The 23,709-nt window shown below is 44.5% G+C and overlaps 1 protein-coding gene across 2 annotated transcripts in view; it reads left to right on the forward strand.

The window, feature by feature from the left end:
- Positions 1–23,709, forward strand: part of TULP4 (TUB like protein 4) — a 192,626-nt gene that overhangs the window by 39,122 nt on the left and 129,795 nt on the right. For both annotated transcript variants that reach the window (XM_055433075.2, XM_055433076.2), the window contains exon 2: positions 14,127–16,341. In XM_055433075.2, the coding sequence (XP_055289050.2) occupies positions 16,090–16,341 (252 nt within the window). In that variant the 5' untranslated portion in view covers positions 14,127–16,089. The remainder of the gene's footprint in view (positions 1–14,126; positions 16,342–23,709) is intronic.

Below are 23,709 nucleotides of genomic sequence, written 5' to 3' on the forward strand. Positions count from 1 at the left end.
CCATCAGTCCGCTCTGGTCCCCTGCCTTCCTGCCCTGCCCTCTGCTCCAGGATGCCACCTCGATGGACTGTCGGGCGTGCTCTCTGTGTCTGCCCTGTCCATCTATTGCCCAAGGGTCGGGCATTCTTGCTCATCATTGGAACCAAGGAGGAAGCACTTGGAAGTTATCCTTCCCATAGAATCCAGCTGAGGCTGGTCCACAGCCAGGATTTCTGTTCTCTTTCAGCTGCTGGCTGCATTCCAGTGACCCATTTGAGCCCTTGCTATATGAAAAACATGAAAATGCCAGGGGATTATTTCTGCAAGTAAAAAAGATGGCAGCAGATGTGAAAACAAATTTACTCATCATAATGTAAAATGATATTTGTTTTCATCTTAGTTTAACTGTATATATAGGTATTCATGAAAATATTTGACTGTAAAAAAATGAAGAAAAAGAACAAACTGCCTTTATCTATTATAATCCAGTTCAGTTTAGAACTTTGGAAAGAACTTCAAGTTGTAAGTTAAAAAAAAATTACTGAAATTTATGTTAGTATTGAAATAAGCTTTAAAAGTTTTAAGTAATCCCGGAGATGTATTAAAATTCAGATTTACTGTAATCAGGTGTCCCTTTCATGCAGATATAATCACTCTCAGGAGTGTGGGACATCTGAGTAGAACTAATGCCACAGTTGTTTTCCAGATTCTTCGCTTGACTCTTTGACAGTTTCTTCTTTTTTGTATAGGAAGCTTCTGACATTTTATATTTCCTTTTAGGCATGACCGAGAGGGTGTTTCCTTCCCTAACCCAGACTTGTTTATCCTTATGTATGTACTGGCCCGCAGCTGGTTGGCAGCTGGTTGGCGTTTCCTGCCTTGTGGTGCGTCTGTGGAAAAACTCTGAGTTACTGGTGTTCCTGCTCAACCTCTGTGTGGTGACATCACCTGAGGGGCCTGGGGATGTTTTTAGCTACTTGGAACTCTGTATTGTAATGGTGTTTATTAGTATTTCAAGAAAAACTAATTATCTAATTGTATTCATGCATTTACTGTTATCCAAGACTATAGTGTCTTAGATGACTGTAGCTTAACCTATTAAAAGTCCTAAGTTTCCAACTCTTTTAATGGAAAAATTTAAAAAAAAACCAATTCTTTCTTAGTTAGAGGATTGTTGTTGTTGTTCAGTCACTAAGTCATGTCCAACTCTTTGCAGTCCCATGAACTGTAGCTCACCAGGCTCTTCTGTCCTCCACAATCTCTTGGGGTTTGCTCAGATTTATGTCCATTGAGTCAGTGATGCTATCTAACCATCTCGTCCTCTGCCGCCCCCTTCTCCTTTTTCCTTCAGTCTTTCCTAGCATCAGTGTCTTCTCCAGTGAGTGGGCTCTTCAAATCAGGTGGCCAGTGTTGGACTTCAGCATGAGTCCTTCCAATGAATATTCAGGGTTGCATATTGATCATAGTCCTTTTAAATCCCTGGTCTGATAATTCCAGCATCCCTGCCATTTCTGAGTCTGGTTATGATGCTTGCTCTGTCTGTTCAAACTGTGTTTTCTGCCTCTTAGTATATCTTGTAAGTTTTTCTTCATAGCTGGATATGACGTACTGGTTAAAAGGAACTGCTTTAAATAGGCCTTTAGTAATGTGGTGGGTAAGGTGTGGGGTGCGGGAAGTGTTCTGTAGTCCAGTGATTACGTCTCAAGTGTGTGCGTGTATTTGTGAACACAGATTTCTTTTTTATTGTGTTGGACAGTATATAACGTGAAACTTACCATCTTAACCATTTCTAGTGTGTTGTTCCGTATGTTAATATATTCACACTCTTGTGAATATATGGCTGTCTGGAGACACCCAGTATCTAGAACTTCCCCTTGCAGAACGGAAACTCTGCACCTGTTAAACAGTGCCCACCGTGTTCTTGCCCCCGTGGAGCCCTGGCAGTGACTGCTGTGCTCTCTGCTTCTGTGGATGTGGCCCTCTCGCACAAATGGAGTAGGCAGCAGTTGTCTGTGATTGTCTTATTTCACTTCGTGAAATGTTTTCGAGGCTCATCCACATTGCGGTGTGTGTCAGAATTTCTTTCCTTTTTAAGGCCAAATGATATGCCTTTGTATGTGTATGCCACGTTTTGTTTATTCATCTGATGATGGACACTTGCTCTGCTCCCACCCCTTGGTGATTGTAAATAATGTTGCTGTGAATCTGGGTGCGCAGGCGTCTCTGCAGGATCCTACTTTCAGTTCTCTTGTGTCCATCTGAAAGTGTAATTGCCAGATTTTATGGTGGTTGTATTTTTTTTTTTGGAAACTTCATACTCCATAGCAGCTATACCATAGTGCAGTCCTGTCAGCAAATATGTAAACATTCCGGTTTCTCCACATCCCTGTCAGTGTTTTTTTATACTAGCCATCCTGTTGAGTGTAAGGTGATGTCTCACTGTGGTTTTGGGTGTGAACAGTTCCCACACTCGTACACTTTCAGGTTTCTCCGGAGCACTGTGTTCCCTTGGCCTTCGCCGTGGTCTTAGCATACGCTGTCCCATTTGCTTGTAATCCTCCCTTTGTCTCCACAGTCCCTTCCATCGTGAACTTGGCATCTCCTCTTCCTTCAGGTTGCAGCTGTCAGAACAGCATACACCTCCCCTTGGTGGCTTCTGTCTTCACCATGAGCAATGTGATTAATATCTAATCTGCGTCACTGGGCTTGTTGGCCCCTTGGTGGTAGGACCACATCTCTCTTTGCTCGCTGTTGTGTTTTTAGCATCCAACTTAGTACCTGATACGAAACAGTAGCAGCATTACTCGGAGAAGGCAATGGCACCCCACTCCAGGACTCTTGCCTGGAAAATCCCATGGACAGAGGAGCCTGGAAGGCTGCAGTCCATGGGGTTGCTGAGGGTCGGACACGACTGAGCGACTTCAATTTCACTTTTCCCTTTCATGCATTGGAGAAGGAAATGGCACCCCACTCCAGTGTTCTTGCCTGGAGAATCCCAGGGACGGGGGAGCCTGGTGGGCTGCCGTCTATGGGGTCGCACAGAATCGGACAAGACTGAAGTGACTTAGCAGCAGCAGCAGCAACATTAATAATCATCACTAACACTATGTAGCATTTACTCTGTGCCAGACACTGGCTTTCAAAATTAAGATACAATTTACATACAATAAATTCACCTGTGTTAGTGTACAGCTCAGTGTATTTTGAGAAGCATAAGCAGTTGTATAACCACCGTCATATCAACACATGGAGCAGTTCTGTCACTTCCAAAGTTTCCCTGTCGCCCCCCCCCTTTTTCTTCATTTCTTTATTTTTTCTTCCAACATAATTGACATATAACGTTGTATAAGTTTAAGGTGTATCGGGATGATGTGATACACTTACATATTGCAGAATCATTACATAGTGGGGTGACTTAACACCTCCATCACCTCTCATAATTGGCATTTCTGTTTCACGGTGACAGCATTTAAGACTGACTCTCTTAGCACCTGTCAGGTCTATAATGGAGTGTCGTTACCTGTAACCCCCGTGCTGTCCGTGACATCCCCAGAACTCTGGGTCTGTCTGTGTGGGCCTTTACCTCTGGACCATCCATCCTCACATATTTTCTCAGTTCCCCACCCTCTGCTTAGGTGGAGCAGGTTGGCCAGGGTGGTCTGGAGTTGGGGTCTGTCTCTGCTCCCAGGTCACTTCCGCTCTTAGAAAATCCTGATTGGTTAGGCCCTGGTTAAACAGTTTTTCTGGAGGGCAGGCCTTCTTATGAAGAGCAGAGTGCTCTGCTGTATTTCCAGGTGATTGTTTTTCCCTTCCTCTGCCAGAAGCCAGGATGTTTTTCTTCAAGATTTACTGTGAGGACCTGCTGAGCTCCTGGAGGTAAAAGTTACCAAAGTGGGTCCCCCTGAGACTTTTTTCTCTCAGACTTGCTCACTCTGAGCCTCTTACACTTCATCCCTTACAGTTCAGGTTTCCTTGGGGCAACTTTGACCTCTGCTGTGGGCCCTGCGGAATGTTGGTCCTTCAGGTTCCGTCTCTCCACTTTGAGGCTGGACCAGAGTTCAAGTACCTGAGAGTGTGACCAGCTGCCTGGTTTGCCCAGGACTGAGGGGTTTCCTGTGATGTGGGATCTTCAGTGCTGAAAGTGACACAGTTCCAGGGAAACTGGGACAGTTAGGCACCTAATTCTGATTCCACTGTTTATATCAGCATTAGTTCAGACAGTTCTGGACAAAGACGTATCTTATGTCTGCATGTGCTGGATAACTCCAGCTCTGTGTGTGTTAACTCCAGCTTTCTCCTGTGTGTGTGTCTGCATGCACACCCATGCATCCATGCGTGCCTCCTCAGAGATTTCTCATGCTTTCCTGCAAGTCCAGCACAAATTTTGTTTGTTGTAATTTACTCAAGATCTAGTTATTAGTAGTGGGCAGGCCCTACAGAGCTGTAACCTGTAATTTCAGTTTTTACTTCTGTTGTTGAGAGCATGTTACCATGTCACTCCCTAGTCATCTATAATATAGTTGCTGCTGGGTGCATATTTTTCTGCCTTATATCTCTCCCAACATTTATTGAACTAATATCCCATTTTGGACATACAAGTTATCTCAGATTTTTCTCTTATAAAAATGCTGTGGTGGAAACCCTTATAGCTATATCTTTGTAGAAGATTATTTTCGTTTGATAAATTTCCAGAAATAGGATTGCTGAATCAAATGGTTTGTTGCATTTGAAGTCTTTTGAATTATATCACCAAATTGGTCTCTCATTTCTCTGCACCCACATGACGCTAGGAATGATTGTTTCTTGGTCCTTGTCACTTTGATAAGTGAGATGCTCTCCCTTTCTGGTGAAGGCACTTGACTTTTGATACCAGTGAGCCCTGTAAATAGTGCCTCAGTATTTGAGCATCTAAGTTTCAGGTGTGGGTTCATCCTCAGAAGTATCTAACTCCCGCTGTCTTTTCGGCCTGTAATCAGTCTGTTTGTCTTGCAGTCTCCATGCCCTCCTTTCTCTGTACAGATGGTTAGATGTTCATGTTCTCAGAACTGGCAGTAGAAATCAGGCACAGAAAGTAAATAGGAGTAACCTTCCCCCAAAACGTCTCTCTTCCCTGTTCTCTGAACACAGCCTCGGACCCCGCCCTCTCCCCAACTTCTTTCACTCACCGGGGATGCAGTGCCTCAGGCTCGCAGAAGGCTCAGATTTGAATGGTTGGTGTTAATGACTGGGTTTATGAAGAGCATTCAGTCAGCATTTGGGGTGCTGCACTGTTCCTAACACTATTGAACACTAAATGCACCACTGGTGGCTGCTGCAGGTGAGAGAGAAATTGGAGTCAGGTGTCTGTGGTTTAGTAGCTGTGACGGACATGAGTTTGGGTGGACTCTGGGAGCTGGTGATGGATAGGGAGGCCGGGCGTGCTGCGGTTCATGTGGTCGCAGAGTCAGACACGACTGAGCGACTGAACTGAAATGATAGGTGATAATGTATACTGTGTTTGTTTTTCTCTTTCTCACTTACTTCACTAAGTGTATTATTCTTTAGGTCCATCTGAGGTTCAGTTCAGTCGCTCAGTCGTGTCCGACTCTCTGCGACCCCATGAATCACAGCACGCTAGGCCTCCCTGTCCATCACCAACTCCCGGAGTTCACTCAAACTCATGTCCACAGAGTCGGTGATGCCATCCAGCCATCTCATTCTCTGTCGTCCCCTTCTCCTCCCGCCCCCAACCTTTCCCAGCATCAGAGTCTTTTCCAGTGAGTCAACTTGTCGCATGAGGTGGCCAAAGTATTGCAGTTTCAGCTTTAGCATTAGTCCTTCCAATGAACACCCACCCTTAAAGGCAGTGTTGGAAGGCAAATTTGAACTAGCCTCAAGGCAGCTATTGAAACTAATTAGTAACCAGTTAGAACTGCCTTGGGCTCCCTTGATACTTGCGGGTTGTGGAAAATTCCCCAGGGAAAGGAGTGACTGTAATTAGAGGCAGGTCATTGTAGTTTAAAAAATGTGGAGTTCAGGCTCTGTTGCTGTCTGTGGAAAGGTGACAGCCTGGGAGCCCTGGGGTGGAGGAAGCCACCCGGCCTCCACCATGCCTGAAGCCGGGTCTGAGGCAGCAGGCGGCCGAGGCAGCAGAACCGCCATCCTGCTGATATTTGTTGTTCAGTCCTGTTTGACTTTTTGTGACCTTGTGGACTGTAGCAGGACAGGCTTCCCTGTCCTTCACTATCTTCCGGAGCTTGCTCAAACTCATATCCATTGAGTCAATGATGCCATCCAACCATCTCATCCTCTGTTGCCCTCTTCTCCTGCCTTTGGTCTTTCCCAGCATCAGGGTCTTTTCCAAGAAGTCACTTCTTTGCATCAAGTGGACACAGTATTGGAGCTTCAGCATCAGTCCTTCCAATGAATATTCAGGACTGATTTCCTTTAGGATTAACTGGTTGGATCTCCTTGCCATCCAAGGGACTCTCAAGAGTCTTCTCCACCACAGTTCAAAAGCATCAATTCTTCGGTGCTCAGCTTTGTTTATAGTCCAACTCTCACATCCATACATGACCACTGGAAAAACTATAACTTTGTCTATGCAGACCTCTGTGGGCAAAGGAATGTCTCTGCTTTTTAATATGCTGTCTAGGTTTGTCGTAGCTTTTCTTCCAGGGAGCAAGCGTCTTTTAATTTTATGGCTGCAGTCACTGTCCACAGTGATTTTGGAGCCCAAGGAAATAAAGTCTGTCACTGTTTCCATTTTTTTCTCATCTATTTACTGTGAAATGATGGGACCAGATGCCATGATCTTTGTTTTTTGAATGTTGAGTTTTAAGCCAGCTTTTTTACTCTCCTCTTTCACCTTTATCAAGAGGTTCTTTTCTAGAAATTGGGGTGTGTTTAATTTATATCACCAGTCAAGAAGGCTCATTTTTCTTTCCTCTTCTTCTCTCAAACCCACAAACAAGTTTATAAACACAAGGTTCAACTTCAGCTTGTTTGGAATGTTTCATTCAAAAGTTTCTACTTTATTTTTTCTATTTGGCATTCATCCTTCAATATCTGTATGTTTTTTCCCCAAATCTACTTTTTGCTTCTCATTTCAATCTTCTGCTTAACTCCTGTCTTAAAATTTTATCCTTTAGGAAGAAATAGAGCTTTGTTCTGAAAATTTCTTATCTCCATTTGTTACTGTTAGTATTTATTTTCTTTGTGGACGCGTTCTTAGCTTGAGAACTAGAATAGCATTTTTTGATTCTTTGATTCTTTATTGGGGTTTTCTGGATTGAGAGAATATTCATTATAACTAAAAAAACTCCTTAGTAATTGATTTGAATTGTCTAAAATCCCCGTCCTACCGAGCTTTCTGGTGCTCAGGGACTCCTGCCCACTCTCAGCTGGTGCTCTGTGAGACTCTCAGCTCTAAAGAGCCCTGAAGATGCATTCCTGACGCATTTGTGGAGAGAGACGTACTCCACGCCCACCTGCTCCTCCACCATCTTGTCATCCCCTTTATCTAAAAGCCTCAGAGGACTGATGCCTAATACAGTTCACAGGTGTTAAATCCGTTTATTGTGAGATATACCATCCATGTAGAAAACTATGTCAGACACAGAGGTCGTAAAGAACAATGACAGAGGGAACACCCCAAAACTGCCACCAGATCCAGACCTGGACTGTCTGGATATTGTACCCCAGCAAGACCTCCATGTGTGCCCTTCCCTAATCACAGTTTCCAGCCCCCTTTCCTTTTCTGGTAATTAGTCTACTGCTCTCTGTTTGCCTTGCTTAAAATTTTTACTTGTACTATCTATTTATGCAGTCTTAACTGATAAATTAGTTTGGCGATTTTGAACTTTATGTAAATGAATTCATGTTGTAAGTATTCTTCCATAAGGTCCTTTTCCTTAGCATTGTGCCTGTGAAATTCCCTCCTCTTCTGTTAGTGTTTATTTACATTGCTGTATAGAATTCTGTTGTTTGAGTATACCACACACGATCCATTTAGGTTGGTTTCAGTGTCTGGCTAATGTAAATGCCACTACTGCTATAAATGGCTGTGTATTTATTCCCTGGAGAGGTTGAAGGATCTATCTGGTGCACGTATTCACGAGAGGAATTGCTGCTTGCAGAGCATTCACATCTTCAGTAGTACTAGCTAACACCAGCAGCTTTCCAGAGTCGTGACAGCCTTATAGCTTTTAATGAATCCGTTTCTATCAAAATTGTGTAAATGAAAAACATCTTCCCCATTTGTTTTATCTCTGACGTTTAACATTAATTCAGATGATTTAAAAAATAAATGAAGAATGCATTTTTATCCCCCTCCCCAAAAAGTAAATTTTATCCATGTTGGTGGAAAGTAGGAATCAGATAAACCAGAATAACCTTTAGTGAGATAATTCTAGTTAGAAAATAGAATCTCTGACTGGAGGCAGGTGGGGCAGAGTGTGCAGCATGGGACCTCCTGGGTAATAGATGTTCAGTTAAGGTTTGTTGGTCAGTTAATCCAGGAGTGCCTATAATTAGTATAGGATTTTTTTTAATGATGTACAATTCTATCCCTCAGTTGTACTTTCCCAAATTCTGGGACTCCTAATTTACCATTAGAACTGGATGGTGTGGAAAGTTAGAGTGTGAAGCGTCTTACAAGTTTACTGTCTCCTAGAAGATGGTTGTCAGATTGTTAATTCAATCAAACACATGTATTATTTGCTCTTAGATTGTAATCTCCTAAAGGCAGGAATAGATTTTTCAGTGATTTAATGTAGGAATAGTCTGAAAATAAGCTGCAGTTAACAAAAGCATGTTTGGGCCAGAATTCAGACGTTAGCATTGTTTATTCCTAATGAAAGATTCCAGGGGTGGCTCATGGACCTGTATTATAGTTTTAGGGTAGAAACATCATAATGCTAAACTATGCAATCTATTATTGAAAAACTTTGTATGAATAGTTGTTTTTCTCACATGATCTTAAAAATCGAGGTGAGATATATTAATACATAACAAATCTATCATTTTTACCTGTATAGTTCCCAACGACAACAACCTTAATAGAAATACATGCATGGCCATGTCCAGAATTTTTTCTTCATCCCAAACTGAAAGTCTGTACCCATTAAATAAGAACTCCCCAATTTCCCCTCTCCCAGCCCGTTGCAGCCACCATTCTACTCTTCTCTATGAAATTGACTGCTCTAGATTCTTCATGTAAGTGGAATCTTATATATATTTGTCCTTATGTGTCTGGCTTATTTCACTTAGCATAATGTCTTTAAGTTTCATCCATGTTGTAGCATGTGTCAGACAAAATTTCTTTTTAAGGCTGAATAATATTGTATGTGTTTCCACATCTTGTTTACCCACTCATCTGTCTGAGGACACTTGGGTTCCTTCCATCTTCAAGCTTTTGTGAATAGTGCTGCTTTGGACATGGATGTACATGTGCAAGTATTTGTTTTGAGTCACTGCTTTCAGTTGAAGAGTTGCTTTTTAACCTTTTTATACCAAACCCTTTTCCTAGTGCTGATTTGAAAATCAGCTTCCCCCAGAAACTGATCAGTTATATCCTTATTTTCTCATGAGAAAATAAGACAGAAGAGGAGTGTCCCACACCGCCTGTTTCTATTCATGGTAGCACTAAGACTGGCACCAGCCTGGGTCTTGCAGGTCATGGGGTTGCAAGGAGTTGGACACAGCTTAGCACCTGAAAAGCTGAGCTTCCCTGTGGCTCAGTGGTAAAGAAGCCACCTGCCAGTGCAGGGGACACGGGTTTGATCCCACATGCTGCGGAGCAACTAAGCCCGTGTGCCGCAGCTCCCGAGCCTGCTCAGGAGCCCAGGAGCTACAGCTCCTGAAGCCTCCAGCCCTAGAGCCCATGCCCCGTAACAGGAGAAGCCGCTGCAGCGGGAAGCCAGCTCACTGCTACTGGAGAGTAGTCCCTGCTAGCTGCAACTAGAGAAAAGCCTTAGCAGCAATGAAGCCAAAAATAAAGAACTACATGGAGTTAAGAACAGCAGAGAATTAAAAAATAAAAGATAGGCACCTGCCTTTCAGTAATTCGGAGACTATGATTGTGTTTTTTGTTGTTAGATTTTGGTATTCATTATCCATTTGAGAAGTAATAAAGTTGCATGCCATTTTTCTTTAAAATATCTGCCTTATTTGCCTAGCATATATGGAACTTTTAATTTTAAAAGTTTGGTTAAAAACCATAGCTGCTACTGCTGCTGCTAAGTCACTTCAGTCGTGTCCGACTCTGTGCGACCCCATAGACGGAAGCCCACCAGGCTCCCCCGTCCCTGGGATTCTCCCGGCAAGAACACTGGAGTGGGTTGCCATTTCCTTCTCCAATGTGTGACAGTGAAAAGTGAAAGTGAAGTCGCTCAGTTGTGTCCGACCCCTAGCGACCCCACGGACTGCAGCCCACCAGACTCCTCCATCCATGGGATTTTCTAGGCAAGAGTACTGGAGTGGCTTGCCATTGCCTTCTCCAAAAAACCATAGCAACATACATAAAATGAAACACTTTTTGTCTGTGCTATTATTATGGAAATTTATCCTCCATTCTAAAGGAGATCAATCCTGGGTGTTCATTGGAAGGATGCTAAAGCTGAAACTCCAATACTTGGCCACCTCATGCGACGAGTTGACTCACTGGAGAAGAGTCTGATGCTGGGAGGGATTGGGGGCAGGAGGAGACGGGGACGGCAGAGAATGAGATGGCTGGATGGCATCACCGACTCGATGGACATGAGTTTGGGTGAACTCCAGGAGTTGGTGATGGACAGGGAGGCCTGGCGTGCTGTGATTCACGGAGTCGCAAAGAGTCAGACACGACTGAGCGACTGAACTAAACTGATACTTTATTTCAATAGTTATTTAAGGCTTGCCTTCTGGAGAGTTGGGATGTCAGTGATTTTTAACCTTTTTAGTTTTAGGGCCCCTTTGTATTCTCAGAAATTATTGAAGTCCAGAAAGAGCTTTGAGTATGTGGGTGTTGGTGCTCAGTCACTTCAGTCGTGTCCGACTTTGCAACCCCATGGACCATAGCCCGCCAGGCTCCTCTGTCCATGGGATTCTCCAGGCAAGAATACTGGAGTACGGGTTGCCATTTCCTCCTCCAGTGTGGGTGTGAGCTGCTGATTTACCATATTAGAAACTAAAACTGAGAAATTAAAAAATTTACTAGCTCATTTAAAAACAAACATAAAAATTATAAATAATCTATTTTCTATGAAAAAATAGCTATATTTTCTAACTGAAAACTTTACCGAGAAGTAGTATTTTGCATTTTGGTACCATATCTTCAGTGTCTAAGCGTACTGAAAAATAGTTATATTCCTATATCTGCTTCTGTATTCAATCTGTTACAATATGCTGTTTTGTTATAATGTCTAGAGAAAATCTGACCTCACACAGATATGTGGTTGGAAAAGGGAAGAATATTTTAATAGTCTTTTCAGCTAATCATGGATATTTTTGTTACTGTACCAGAACTCAACAAGTGGTAGTTTCTTAAAGGTTAGTAGCAATGTGGAATTTTAAATGTATTAGTGACTTTTTCGTACTTGATTATACTAAAATCCATTTGTCTTTCTTGCACTTTGAATGATTCTGTCAAGCATAATTGTTATCAACATGCATTGGTCATTTGAAAAATGTTGCTTTAAGCTATGTGAGTGAACTCCAGGATTTGGTGATGGACAGGGAGGCCTGGCATGCTGTGATTCATGGGGTCGCAGAGAGTCGGACACGACTGAGCGACTGAACTGAACCGAACCGAAGCTATGTGAATGTTCCAAATACTGACTCACTATGAAATATGAAGTCTGCTATCAAAAGTTCACCTTTATCAATACCACCTTCTTTTGCTTGCAGAGTGTCTTTAAATCTTGGGATTCTATCAAGCACAGAATGATAGATGCTGTTTTTCCCACAGATTTAATTATAACTTGAAAACTACTTTTATTATTGGCAACAAATACCATCAGTGACAGCTCAGTTTGTTCGTGTTAAAGAAAAATGTCTGCCGAAGACCCAAGCCTGAACGACCATTCTTTCCAGTACACATGGTATCTCATGAGGAAGGTGGTTTGCTCAGCCCATAGCTGACACTGTAGCACAGGTGCTTCTCCTCAGTCACCCCATAGTGCTGCGGTCTGCACATGGGCTGTGCGAGAGCTCACTGCTTGAAACAGAGCACTCAACAACCATGTCCTCAAGGGGTGAGACTGAATAACAATCATTTTTACCGCTGCACTAAGAACATCTTTAAATGTGGGTGGCGTGTTGAAAGATCTGACGAGCCCTGGTACCGGCTGATGCTGGGCCTTGGTCTGTGCCACTGGGCTGGCGGTTGCCCCCACTGTTGCTTTTGCACCATTGATAGAAATTGTGATGCAGTGAAGAAGATTTATACTGTCTTAGTATTATTTTGAAAATAATTTTGATGTTATGGACCACCTCCTGTCTGGGGAGGATGTGAGGGAACGGATGGTTTACATTGTCATGTTTAATGTGGGTTAAACATTAGTAATCATGGGTTATGCTCTTAAGACGTTTAAACCCTGTGTACATATTGCTGGGTCTTGAGAAGTTGCTTTTGCTTTTCCCCTCTGGTGCTTGTCTGCAGGCCAGGGGTAGGGACTAAGTGAATATTGTACCATGGTGTTCGAATTTCTGGAGGAAGAACATAGCATTCATTTGAATTTGATAGCATTTGTTTTTTACTTTTTCCCCCCTCAGGTACTGAGGCTTCCTGAGAGAATTGAATTGAATTGTTTTGGTTTTGCACACAAAGGAAGTATATGTACTGTGACTCATTTGAATTGGGGTATCTATCTCAAGGAAGTTATTTGTAGCTTCTGCCTTGCCTTGGCCTGCATCCTCTTAGAAACTTCCATTGAGTAACTTCTTTGTGCTAAGTTCTGTGTCAGGGACGAGAAGGGTAGGTTCCCAGCCTCTGGGAGCGCTGGGAAGAGAGTCAGGATGAAGCAAGATGAAGGCTGTTGGCGGGTTAGCGCAGGGTCTCTGGGAAGCTTCCCAGGAAAGGTGCTGTGTAATAGGTGTTAAAGGAGATGTGGGCCTGGCTTGGGAAAGGAGCACAGGCCATGGCAACAACAAGGAGAGGGGACACAGTCCAGGGAGTGGCCAGAGGGTGAGGGCCGAACACAGGCCGGATGCGGGGGCTGTCGCAGAGGAGGGCACGTGCAATCAGATCATGAAGGGTCCTGCTGGGATTTGACCTCATAGGCCAGTGGCTCTGAAAGCTGGTTCCAGACCAGCAGAGTCAGCGTCTCTTGGGAACTTGTTAAAGATGCAGATATCCAGGTCCAGTGTCAGGTATGGGAGTGGGGTGGGGCTGGGCTGTCCATTTCAGCTAGCTCTCTGGGGGATGGCCTGGTGCAGGGGAGGTGAGAGAACAGTCCAGGCTCTTTGAGCAGCCTTGAGTTTTAGAAAGATCACTCTGAGGGTTCTCTGGAAGGTGGGACAGGGGGATGTTAGGGAGCAAGTCATCCAGTGTTTCTGTGGATGTGATGTGGGGCCGGACCAAAGGCAGCAGGAAGGAATGGGTTTGCTGGAGATAGATTCTCTGGAACTTTATTATTAGTAGACGATGTAGAAACTGAGAAGACAGCTGGGCTTTGCTCTGTGACCTGCTGGCAGTAAGAATGGAGAGTTTTAAAGGCTCTCACTGCCTTGTGTCTTCAGGGAAGAGCTTTTACTGAAAGTGAAGCATCCCTTCAGATAACTTGCTGGAGCCTCTTCCATCTCTTTTTTGAGGATGTCGCTTAGCTCAGGATGGTGACCTCTGGCCAGAAAGTGCGCACATTCAGGGCTCCTGGTCTTAAAAGGGACAGTGCAGTGTTGTTTCACTCACCCTGCACAGCTGCTGGCAAGCTTAGTAAATGGCACGTGGCATCCAGCTCCTTATGGTGCATGTTGCCTGTGAGTCGGTGTGGAGTGCTCTTTTACTATTGAAATCTTACCGGTCTGTAGCTCCATTTGGTATATGTCTGTGTCCAGAGGGGTCTGATTTCAGTTACAGCGATTATTATGTTATTATATTATGTTCATATGTTTATCAGTAAAAGTGTGTTAAAACCTTTATTCTTTATTATTTTTAATCCTTTTTTTGTGTGTCCCATTTTGTCTTACAGATTTGTCAGACTCCAGGGCCTTCAATCTGTGATTAATCTGATGGTTCGTGAAACAACTGGGAAAACAGACATTTTGTGTGCCATTTGAAGAGTGTGTGTCTGTGTATATTTAAAACTTTTTTTCTATACATACACATTTACACGAGAAGACAGGCTCATTCTTGTGCTGTCTTGAAGAGTTTTACAACTGATGAAAATTAATTTAAGAATCAGATGGAGCAACTTGACACCACTGGGCTTGGGAGCCCGGGGAGAGAAATACATCACTAACGGCCAGTTTTCCATATGGTCTTCACGGGTAAAGAAAGTTTGCAAAAAGAAGAGAAAAAAAAGCTTGCACAGATCGAGCCTCAAAAATACTTCTCCAGTTAAAGAAGGAACTAAGTGAGAAGGTGACTGAGGGGGAAGTGTGATTTCAAGCCTTGCAGGTGGGAGTGTGTGTGCTTTTTGCACTTTATTTTTCAGTGGGTCTGGTGATTTGGACAGACGTTAAAATTCAGGACTGAAGGGTGGCTCTCACTGTGTGTTTATGACTGGAGGAAAGCCAGCTAGTGTGTGATGGGGCAAGTTTGAACAACAAACTGATTCCTTTGCCTTTTTTTCAGTTAACTGAAAAGAATCCAGAAATTTTAATTTATTATTTCCCTTTTCCTTGCCTGTATCTGTAGAATAGTTCCTTAAGGTAGCAATTGAATCTGCTAATCACAAAATAATTATCAAGGTGCATCCTTGTAAAGCTTCTTTTCTTGGACTGTACCTGGGGTATTTGGAGACAGTCTCTGAAGGTGGTCAGGAGAGTGCCCTTCAGACAGCACGGTCATTCTTCAGGGAGACAGTGAGAAAAGAACCCAAGTCTTGCCTGTGTTTCCATTTTAAGGGGTTCTCTCCCCTGTTGAGTCCAGGCATACTTGTATGTAAGAGGGGTACCAGTTCATGGACTTAATTCTGGGATTAGTCTTTCCCTTCAAGATGGAAAAGCACGTCACCCTGAGGAGCAGAGAAGGGAGGAGTGACTAGGGGAGGGAGGACACAGACCTCCTGCAGCCCTGGGCTCCCCTCTGTCAGCTTGCGCGTTTAGATTCGTGGAGGCCCCCACTCCCCTAGAGCCCTGGCACCTCCTGGCTCTGCTGGGGGCAGGGGCTTCCTCGCCTGCCTCTGTGGCCCCCAGGGCTGCATCAGCCTGTTTCGCGGCCCTCCCTGGGGACACAGCCACCTGCTGGGAAGCCTGGTTGGGCTCTGAAGTTGGAGGTTTCTGGCTCTGAACAGCGAGGAAAGAGTTTTTTTTTTCTCCTAAAATTTGGACTGCTGTCTGCACAAACTCTGGTCTGTTTTGCATGGTTTGTGTGCCTTTTTTTCCCTTTATGCAATCTTCTTCAGCTTTAGCAGCAGAAATTTGTCTAGCTGAGAAATCAAGCCCAAGGGTGGCTTCAGAAGGAAGATGATCCCATGTTTTCTGCCTCTGTATCTAAACTTTTGAAGGGGACGCTCCAGCTCAAGGGATTCTTAAAGCCTTAAGTTACTTGAAATCTATGTATTTGCAGCCCTTTGTGTCTGGAATCACATTACGCTAAACTGGAGTCTCAGGCTGAAGAAGAAGAACCAAGTGAAAAGAACACCCGGTTTCTTTATCACCACTTGTCAACGATGCTCTTTCTCCAAAGGGTCACCCAGCTCTTCCTCTAAGGACTTGAAAATAAAAATGGACCCCACATTTTTTTTTTAAGCGTTATCTTTTCTTAGCAGACTGTCATCATCTTTTATAGAGGAATTTTTCACTATGCATTTGGTGGAGCTTTATAAAATACCGACCTTCTAGTTAGAACCAGGTCAGTTTCAATTAAAGGGGGTCGGGCAAAGCAGCGCAAGCCAACCACGGAAATAACACTAGTCAGTGAGAGCAGTTGGTTTAAATTTTTCGCATTCAGCCTTGCTCTTTAAGTAAAACGGTTCTTCCAAAAAAAGTATGTATGCAGCGGTGGAGCATGGGCCTGTCCTGTGCAGCGACTCCAACATCCTTTGCCTGTCCTGGAAGGGCCGCGTCCCCAAGAGTGAGAAGGAGAAGCCCGTGTGCCGCAGGCGCTACTATGAGGAGGGCTGGCTGGCCACGGGCAATGGGCGCGGTGTCGTCGGGGTGACCTTCACCTCCAGCCACTGCCGCCGGGACAGAAATACTCCGCAGAGAATCAACTTCAACCTGCGGGGCCACAACAGCGAGGTGAGTGGGCTTCTGTTTTGCTTTCGGTCTGGTCACGGACGGTGTTTGTGAGCCCCACCCGGCATGGACTCCAGGTCCTCAGACTTGCTGCCAGGGGAGACTTCTCAGACGTGAACCCCGTCTTCTGTGTGTGTTCCTAGGGAGACCCAGTTCCCGATGGTCTGTGTCACCTCTCCAGCATCCCTTGTTCTCCTTACGCCATGGTTGGTGGGCTGCCCCCTGGCAGGGACCCCAGGGCGGCGATCTGACCAGGTGTGAGATTGGATGAGATGCTCCTAACCTGCTTGTCATGCTCTGAGCCTTGTGGTCCTGCTCTGTATCCAGGCAGAGTCCCTACCCTGGGGTCAGACGGGCCGTGCAGACCATGGCCATGGTGCTGTTTCCGTCATGCACAGTTCACATCTGCGTGCTTGGTGGCCTCACACCTAGCGTGTATGCTTGTGTCAGAGGCAGACAAAAGAACTAACTGGACAGAAATGAAGGGAGTAATTAATGGGACAAGAGCCACGATTTTTCACATCTGGGTACAGTATATTGAGGACATTATGCTGTGTATACCTGTGTATAGATAGAGTCCTTTGGGCTTCTGATAACATAAATGTGGTCATTATATTTGAAATTGCTTCAACCAGCATTTAGTGAGCAGTGTATTTTAAAGAAGTGTACTTACATGGCCTGTTAACTGTATTCATGCTGCCCTGTCCACTAATTTCTTATGAGGAATCCACCTTATGTTGTCATTAGGTGGTTTTAGATAGTTCTGAAGGGGAAGAATATTTTTGAAGGGTCAGTTCAGTTCAGTCACTGAGTCATGTCCAACTCTTTGTGACCCCATGAACCGCAGCATGCCAGGCCTCCCTGTCCATTACCAACTCCCGGAGTTCACTCAAACTCATGTCCATCAAGTCGCTAATGCCATCCAACCATCTCATCGTCTGTCGTCCCCTTCTCCTCTGGCCCTCAGTCTTTCCCAGCATCAGGGTCTTTTCAGATAAGTCAGCTCTCCACATGAGGTGGCCAGAGTATTGGAGTTTCACCTTCAACATCAGTCCTTCCAGTGAACACCCAGGACTGATCTCCTTTACGATGGACTAGTTGGATCTCCTTGCAGTCCAAGGGACTCTCAAGAGTCTTCTCCAACACCATAGTTCAAAAGCATCAATTCTTTGGTGCTCAGCTTTCTTTACAGTCCAACTCTCATATCCATACATGACCACTGGAAAAACCATAACCTTGACTAGATGGACCTTGGTTGGCAAAGTAACGTCTCTGCTTTTTAATATGCTATCTAGGTTGGTCATAACTTTCCTTCCAAGGAGCAAGCGTCTTTTAATTTCATGGCCGCAATCACCATCTGCAGTGATTTTGGAGCCCAGAAAAATAAAGTCAGCCACTGTTTCCCCATCTATTTGCCATGAAGTGATGGGACCAGATGCCATGATCTTAGTTTTCTGAAAGTTGAGCTTTAAAGCCACCTTTTTCACTCTCCTCTTTCACTTTCAATCAAGAGGCTTTTTAGTTCCTCTTCACTTTCTGCCATAAGGGTGGTGTTATCTGCATATCTGAGGTTATTGATATTTCTCCTGGCAATCTTGATTCCAGCTTGTGCTTCCTCCAGCCCAGCGTTCCTCATGATGTACTCTGCATATAAGTTAAATAAGCAGGGTGACAGTACACAGTTTGACATACTCCTTTTCCTATTTGGAACCAGTCTGTTGTTCCATGTCCAGTTCTAACTGTTGCTTTCTGATCTGCATAGAGATTTCTCATGAGGCAGGTCAGGTGGTCTGGTATCCCCATCCCTTTCAGAATTTTCCACAGTTTATTGTGATCCACACAGTCAAAGGCTGTGGCATAGTCAATAAAGCAGAAATAGATGTTTTTCTGGAATGCTCTTGCATTTTCGATGATCTGGCAGATGTTGGCAGTTTGATCTCTGGTTCCTTTGCCTTTTCTAAAACCAGCTTGAACATCTGGAAGTTCACGGTTCACATATTGCTGAAGCCTGGCTTGGAGAATTTTGAGCATGACTTTACTAGCATGTGAGATGAGTGCAATTGTGCGGTAGTTTGAGCATTCTTTGGCATTGCCTTTCTTTGGGATTGGAATGAAGACTGACCTTTTCCAGTCCTGTGGCTAGCATGTGGTAAAAGTGCATTAACCTTAAGTGTCCATCTCGGTGATTATTTACATATGCAAGCTGAAGTGTCACCATCACCCAGATTGGGGTGCAGGGCATTCCTGAGACCTCTCCCAGGCCCTGCACCCCACTGCGAGGACTGAGATTCTGGCTTCTGTCATCATAGACTGGTTGCGCCTGTGCTTGAACTTGCTGTGAGTGGAATCATTCATTTGACTGTCTGCGTCTGGCTTCTCTCACTGACCACGGTGTCTGTGAGGTACATCCCTGTTGTGTGCTACGAGTGAGCTCTTATGCGTTCTTCAGTCTCCCCCTGGAGGAGGGCACCACAGTCTGTCCATTCTGCTGGTGGGCATTTGGAATGCTTCCAGTTTCTGGCTGCACTATTACCACTCGTGTGTGTGCCTTCTTGTGGATCTGTGCACTCTTGACGGGTTTCTGGGCCGTAGGATGGGCATTCATTTAGCTTTAGTAGGAATTGCCCGGAACGATTTTCCAAAGTGATTGTGCCAGTTTATACCGCTATAGTCAGTGTATGAAAAGTGTCAGCTGTGTAAGAAACTTAATTTGAATTTGAATTTTTCATATTAAAAAGGCGATTTTATGCAAGGAATTTCTATTTATAGACAGATACTTGTGTTCTTCACACACACATACACACACACTCCTGTAATTTTGAACTGGATGCTCTCTTAGAAAACGTATTTTAGATTTTGCATAACAAATTACCACAGACTTAGTAGCTCCCAGCACCCACTTCTTATCTCACAGTCGGTCGGTCTGCAGTCCTGGCTGGGTCCTCTGTGTGGGGTCTCAAGGGTGGGAACTAGGATGGCAGTAAGGACTGTGAGCTTTTCTGAGGCTGGGGTAGCCCTCAGACTTGTTCATTTCTGTTGACAGAAATGAGTTCCTTGCAGTTGCAGGACTGAGGCCCTCAGCCCCAAGAGCTGCCCAGGCTCCTTCCTGTGGCCCTCTCCACAGCATGGCCACCTGTATCTCCACGGCCGGGAAGAGAGCATCTGCTGTAGCTCCGAGTCTGACTCTGCACCTCTGGAAAGGGCTCATCTCTGTGTGTGGGCGTCATCCAGGGTGTACACACCAGGGGCTGCTGCTTAAAGTTCTTTCTACCATCAGAGAGGTGATAATAATTCCCAGTGGCATGCATATTTCACCATTGAAACTATTTCGTGTGATTTTTCCATTTTGTAATTTTATTTTTCATTTCTGTTTTTTTAAACAAATTGAAGTACAGTTGATTTATAATGTATTAGTTTCTAGTGTACAGCACAGTGGTTCAGTTATCCATATATGTAATACTTTTTCATTTATTTTCCATTATGATTTATTATAAGATACTGAATATATCTTGGAATATATATGGGAAAAAAAAGAAGATGCTGAATATAGTTCCCTATGCTACTTTGTGTTCCTGATGTTAGTATAGTTTCTATTTTTTGGGCGCCTGCCAAGTAGGGTGACCAGCCATCCTGGTTTCCCAGCATGTGAGGCTCCCAGTGCTAAAACTGGAGAGGTCATGGGCAGACTGCTGTGGTGAGTCATCCCACTGCCCAGGGCCAGACTTGGTTCCAGCTGCCTTCCAACCTCAGTTCGCCATGGATGTGCACAGCAGACTGAGGGGGAGATACTGTCATTCCTCTTTTACATATCAGAAAGCTAAGGTTTATGGACGTTAGCTGCTTTGCCTTGGTTCATACAGCTTGTGTGGAGGATAGCTGGAATTGGACCCCAGAGCTCTGCCACTCTCCTTCAGCATATCTTTATTTTCTTAAAACTTGTGTTATGTGTGAGTTCTCAGTCCTTAATCCACAGTTGTGAAGTCTCAGGGTTCTGAAAAGGAAAAGATTTTTCAGGCAAGACCTGAACTGATGTGAGACTTTTTATTGTCACCACCCCATCACGTCAGCTGCAGAAACAGTTTATTTTATTATAGGTGCTACCCAGACCCTGCTGGGGTTGTCATATATTGATGGTGTCTGCTGTTTTCAGCATCTAAAATTTCAGAAACTCTGAATTTCAAAACCTACCTAAGCTGCAAGGATTATTCACTGCAGCTGAGTACTGCAATGATTTACTCAGTCATTTTGAGGAAATGATTATGGACCTGTATTTTTCTTTAAGGGAATCATGGAAGGCAACCTCCAAAGGCTTCTCTCTTTTTTCATTTTCAGGAAGGATGACATTTCGGTCATCTCTGTCCATTGCTCATTTCCCTTATCTTCACTGCCCTTCCACACAAGGAGCAAAGTCCCCTTGTGCCCGCCCTGGCACACAGACACCCTGAAGACTCTAGTGAAGGGCTGCGGCGGGATTTTACTCTTCTTTCTGGCCATGGGATAACTAGACTGCAGACGTCAGATCTAGTTGTTGGCTGATTTCACAACTGAAACACTTGGGAATTTTTATTCCAGGAAAACAATTTCTTGCAGTTATTATTGATGTCATGCAAGTTAGTTACTTATGTTTTATTTAATGAGATTTTCTTCACTTGAGAGTGGACAGGCATTTGTGCATGCTTGGTGGGATTAGTTTCCTTATAGGAATACATCCACTGTGAGAACAGTGTTTCCTGGGTTCTTGGGTCTTGTTACTTTTTCTCCTAGAAGCTTTTTCTGACTCTCTGCCCTCCACATGCCCCACTCCCCACCCCAGGCTCTTCACTGTACACCGAACAGACTTGTGTGCTTGCACTGGTAAGGCTTTATTAGTTACCTGCTTGTGTGGGTTGGTAAAACTTACTGAAGATGGTATGTTCTCGTGGTCTTAATTTCCTCACCTCCCACTATTTCAAATATCATTCATTCATTTTAATTTCCTCTAACTCGTCAGCCTGCTTCAGTGGGGCTTCTTTCCACACCGCTCCACTGAGATGGTCATGTTCCCAATGACACCACGTTGCTGAACCTGTAGGCTACTTTATTGTCTGCGCTCTCTTGGAAGCTTCCCAGGACTCCAGGCTCTCCTGATCTTCTTCTTATCTTTCTGGTCTCTGCTTTCTACCCTTCTTTGCTGGCTCTGCCTTTTTTCGCCTGGTCTTTCAGTGTTGGAGGGCCCCAGGCATACCCCTGAATTCTAGATCATCTCTCTAGGTTGGCAGGTGCCAGATCTACCTGTACACTGACGATTGTCAAAATTATGTCTTCCACCTGCATCTCCTTCTGAGAAGTTCCAGATTCTGTTCTTCAGTTTGTTGTCTGAGATACAGAATTGGACATCAGTTATTCAGCTTCTCAAACACCAAGTCCTCTCTGAGAGCCTCTTTTCCCACCGCCCCGTCAGCTGCCAAAACTAACTCACCATCTGTCTTCTCCATCTCAGGAGATGGCCCCATGGCCAGCCAGGGAGTCACACGTCTAGCACAGCGCCTCCCTGTCCTTCCTTTCCTTGTTCCCATTTGTCAGCAAGGCCTCGCAGTGTCTTCGACGTCCTTGTGATGTGTAAGCCATGCCTTCCTCTCTCCTTTGCCATCAGGCTGGACAAGCCTTCTCACAGATCTTTTGACTTGAACTCTGTTGTTAACCCATTGTGGAGGGCTGTGCTTAACAGGGTATGTTTGGTTTCTCCAGTATTGTTTAACTATTCTAAAGAGTTTATATCCAGTGTACTTTAGTTATCCTCTTTCCTAAAAGTACTGCATGACATATCTACTAAGAGGAGCTAGTATTTGAGTGTGTGCTCTGTGCTGGCACCATTTCATCCTGGCATCAGCTCTAGGACTTTGAACCTGCTGTTACCGTCATCTTCTAGATGAGGAAACCGAGGTACAGATGAGGGCCTTGAGCAGCTCACCTGCAATGACGCACCTGTGCTAAGTGATGGAGCTGAGACGGAGCCGGAGCCCCTCAGACTCTACACTCTTAACCTCTCAGAAGATGACCCTTATTTTCAGTCCTTATTGTCTTCACCGTGCTCAGTGGTTTCAAGACTGGTTTCTGTGGTTCACTCTGCCTTCTGTTTCCAACACAGCGGGTGAGAAGTGCCTGGGGACATCTCTGCTGACCCTGAGGAGGGGAGCATCATCTGGCTGCGCAGGTGCTCATCTGAGCCCTCTGGTGTCCGCCGCACCAGCTCCCCTCCTTTCGTGGTGTCTGAGCCTCGTCCCTGAGCCTCCCCAGGCCTCCTTCTCCTGGGGCCTCTCTGCAGGCACTCTGTTCTGTGAAGCCAGTTGCCACCCTCCTCCACTTTATGTCTTCATGTGCCGTGGTCTGGGCTTCTGTGTGTGTTTTCATGCTCCTTGTTTGAAAATGATTTCTAAGAAATGGATTAGGATCATTTTTATTTTGACATATTTTTTAAAGATTCTTAAAGACATAAGATACAGATTTATTTTCCCTAGACAAAACCCAGAATATAATATATTTTGTTAAGAAAATAGAATTTGTCAAAATAATGGCATTGCTCATTTTTTCCTTTAGCAATTTGGTTTGTCTTTTTTTTTTCTTTTTCTCAATAGGAATAAGTGATCATGCCTGAAAGTAATGTAGACACATGGGAAACTATCCTTTGAGTGTATATGTGCTGAAGAGGATGAGAAAAGGATGTGGGTACAAGACAGTAATTTTTTTGGTAACAGCCTCCTAGGGAAGCAGCTGCAAGCTTTATCATGTGAAAGTGAGAGCAAACAAGAATGAGATTATTATTGAAGTCTGGGGAAGAAATGTTTGTGTAAATCTTGGGAATCTGTGTTCATGATTTATTAGTAGCTGAACCTATGGATTCTCAAGACAGACAACTTGGGTTTAAGCTGAGCCCCTTTCTTCGTGGTTTGGGACATGTGTGTACCTTCTGTGTGCTGTGTTGTTCATTCTCCAAGGGGACACACCACCTATCACCAGTAGATGTGACCCACAGACAGTGCACCTAAAAGAGCTCTAGTTTTAGTTCTTGTTTAATATTGTTAGATCATCATCCTCGGATGTCTTATCCATCTGCATTTCCTTCTGAAGCTGGAACAGTGGAGCCACAGCTTCTTGGATGAGATTGCGTGAGTTGGCCTCATGATTGTGGAATATGGGAATGGAATGTGAGGTGGGGGCAGGTTGAGGGGTTAGGAACAGGATGGGAGATACCCCAGCTGAGGGGTGGGGGAGGCCGAGCTTGTGGCAACAGTTTTAGTACAGGTGTGGGATTCTGGGACTTTGGGCACCTCACCTGTGTGAGGTTCCATATCTGGAAGGCATCCTTGACTTTGTCTCAAGCAGAGCTCGTCC

This window comes from Moschus berezovskii, chromosome 10 (genome assembly GCF_049115385.1).
Source record: "Moschus berezovskii isolate FMDL1 chromosome 10, NW_MosBer_1.0, whole genome shotgun sequence".
Taxonomy (NCBI): Eukaryota; Metazoa; Chordata; class Mammalia; order Artiodactyla; family Moschidae; genus Moschus; species Moschus berezovskii.